At 36.5% G+C, this 1,846-nt stretch overlaps 1 protein-coding gene across 1 annotated transcript; it reads right to left on the reverse strand.

Moving 5' to 3' along the window:
- Positions 1–460: 460 nt before the first annotated feature.
- On the reverse strand, positions 461–984 carry LOC105398721. The gene has a single exon (XM_011570899.3). The coding sequence runs from the start codon at positions 982–984 to the stop codon at positions 475–477; it is 510 nt and encodes a 169-aa protein (XP_011569201.2). The 3' UTR covers positions 461–474.
- Positions 985–1,846: the final 862 nt, after the last annotated feature.

Below are 1,846 nucleotides of genomic sequence, written 5' to 3' on the forward strand. Positions count from 1 at the left end.
ATATCATCCTGTCCGCAGGGACCAAGATTCGCAACCACCGCCCAGTTTTTATATCACCCACGTGAGCGGCATTTTACTGGCCCAAAAGTGATTTTTGACGACACGTGCCCGCTATGGATGTAATTGGATTTTGGAGCGTTTTGACGACTAGATTATTCATTAGAATGGCCATTTATTTCGACGACATGGACGTTGGACGTGAAAGTTTAGCCCATGTTCAGCTGGTATAAAAACGTACAACGCAATGAATTTTGTTCCATTCTTTGAAAAATTTAAGAAAAAAAATGTCTTCTAAAAATCTACGTATCTCTATCTTCGTGATTGCTAGTTCAGAGAAGTTATTGTATGATATCAGAGTGAAACTATTGCTTTTATCAAACTGAAAACCTTTATTCAGTAGAAATAATGCAAGCTGTAAAAATGCTTTGTCCAAATAAAAATGTTTATAAAACAAAAAAAAAAAAAAAAACTTCACTAAACCTTAGAAACGAACGTAGAGACCATAGACTTCACCGGCTTGGACCCAAACTTCGATTTTTTTATCCTATGTATCTTGTTCAGCACTGGTTTGTACTTCAAAGCATGAGGCGACCTCGTTGTGCTCACCTCCTCCACCTCTGTCGTGACGGACACGTTCACATTCACTTGTTTCTTCTTCGGTTCACTTGTTTGTTCTTTTTCCTTTTCCTCCACCATTCGCTTCATCACCAGCTCATGGGTTGACAGATGCATGCTTTGTTTCTTCAACGGCACTTGGTACTTCTTCGATTTCTTCTTTATCGTCGTTTTGTACGTTTTCTGTGGTTCCACTTTGATCTTGTATAAGTACGTCACGTTGGATCTAGGGTTCATCTTGGATATGTCTCGGATATACTTCTGGAATGTTTCCACTGCATGATCGTCAGATGTTATTTCGAATTGCTTCGGCACTTCTTTTGTCTGATGTTTCTGGCGAGTCACTGAGTGACGGGACACAGGCTGCATGTTAATGCTTTTCTTCGCTGTAAATATTAAAAAATAAACTTATTTGTGTGTCACGTTTTTGCGTAATGTAGGTATTTAAGAAGAAAAAACAATAGTTTACTACAATATACGTTAATTAAAGTTCACTTACCCATCAAAACAGCATCAGCCGAGCCATTTAGAAAAACAACAATAACTATCAAAGTACTAAAACATAATCCTAATAACTTGTTGCAATTCATTCTGAATTACAGGTCACTATGTCGATCAATGAAATCTCGTAAATAGTTCGCTCATATAAGAACAAGCAGTTTGGAAAATAAAATAAAAAAACTAAACAATGCCATTTGTTTCGTAGCTTGAACATACGAACTAACCCTGTACTAGCCACTGCAGAGATTTAAAATGTGTCATGATTTTATAGCTAATTTTGACATTATAAAAATGTTTAATTTCGGAAAAAAATAACCAGTTACTATTTTTTTATTACTTGCATCACCTTTGACTGAGCTGATGTTGGTCCCTCTGTTAGTAATACAGGCTTAGGTTAGCTTAGGAACCTCCAAGATAACAGAGTAAAAATATATTATGGCTTTTAAAAATAGTACCAATGTATATGCGCCAGACTGGAATCGAACACTAGACTAAGTGCCAATTTCTCCATAGTCGGTTATCTAACCGACAGGGATTGATTTATAAATTCAACGTCATCTCCATATAAAATTCATGACAGATATGTCAAAATTCGACCATTACTCCCTGGTTATGCTTTAACCGACTATGGAGAAATTGGCACTTAACATTTGAGATTGAATCCGACGGTTACTAGATCTACGACCGATCTGGTAAAATAAGAACAAACTCGACTCAAATGTACCTAACA

The sequence above is a fragment of the Plutella xylostella genome, chromosome 6, assembly GCF_932276165.1.
Source record: "Plutella xylostella chromosome 6, ilPluXylo3.1, whole genome shotgun sequence".
Classification (NCBI taxonomy): Eukaryota; Metazoa; Arthropoda; class Insecta; order Lepidoptera; family Plutellidae; genus Plutella; species Plutella xylostella.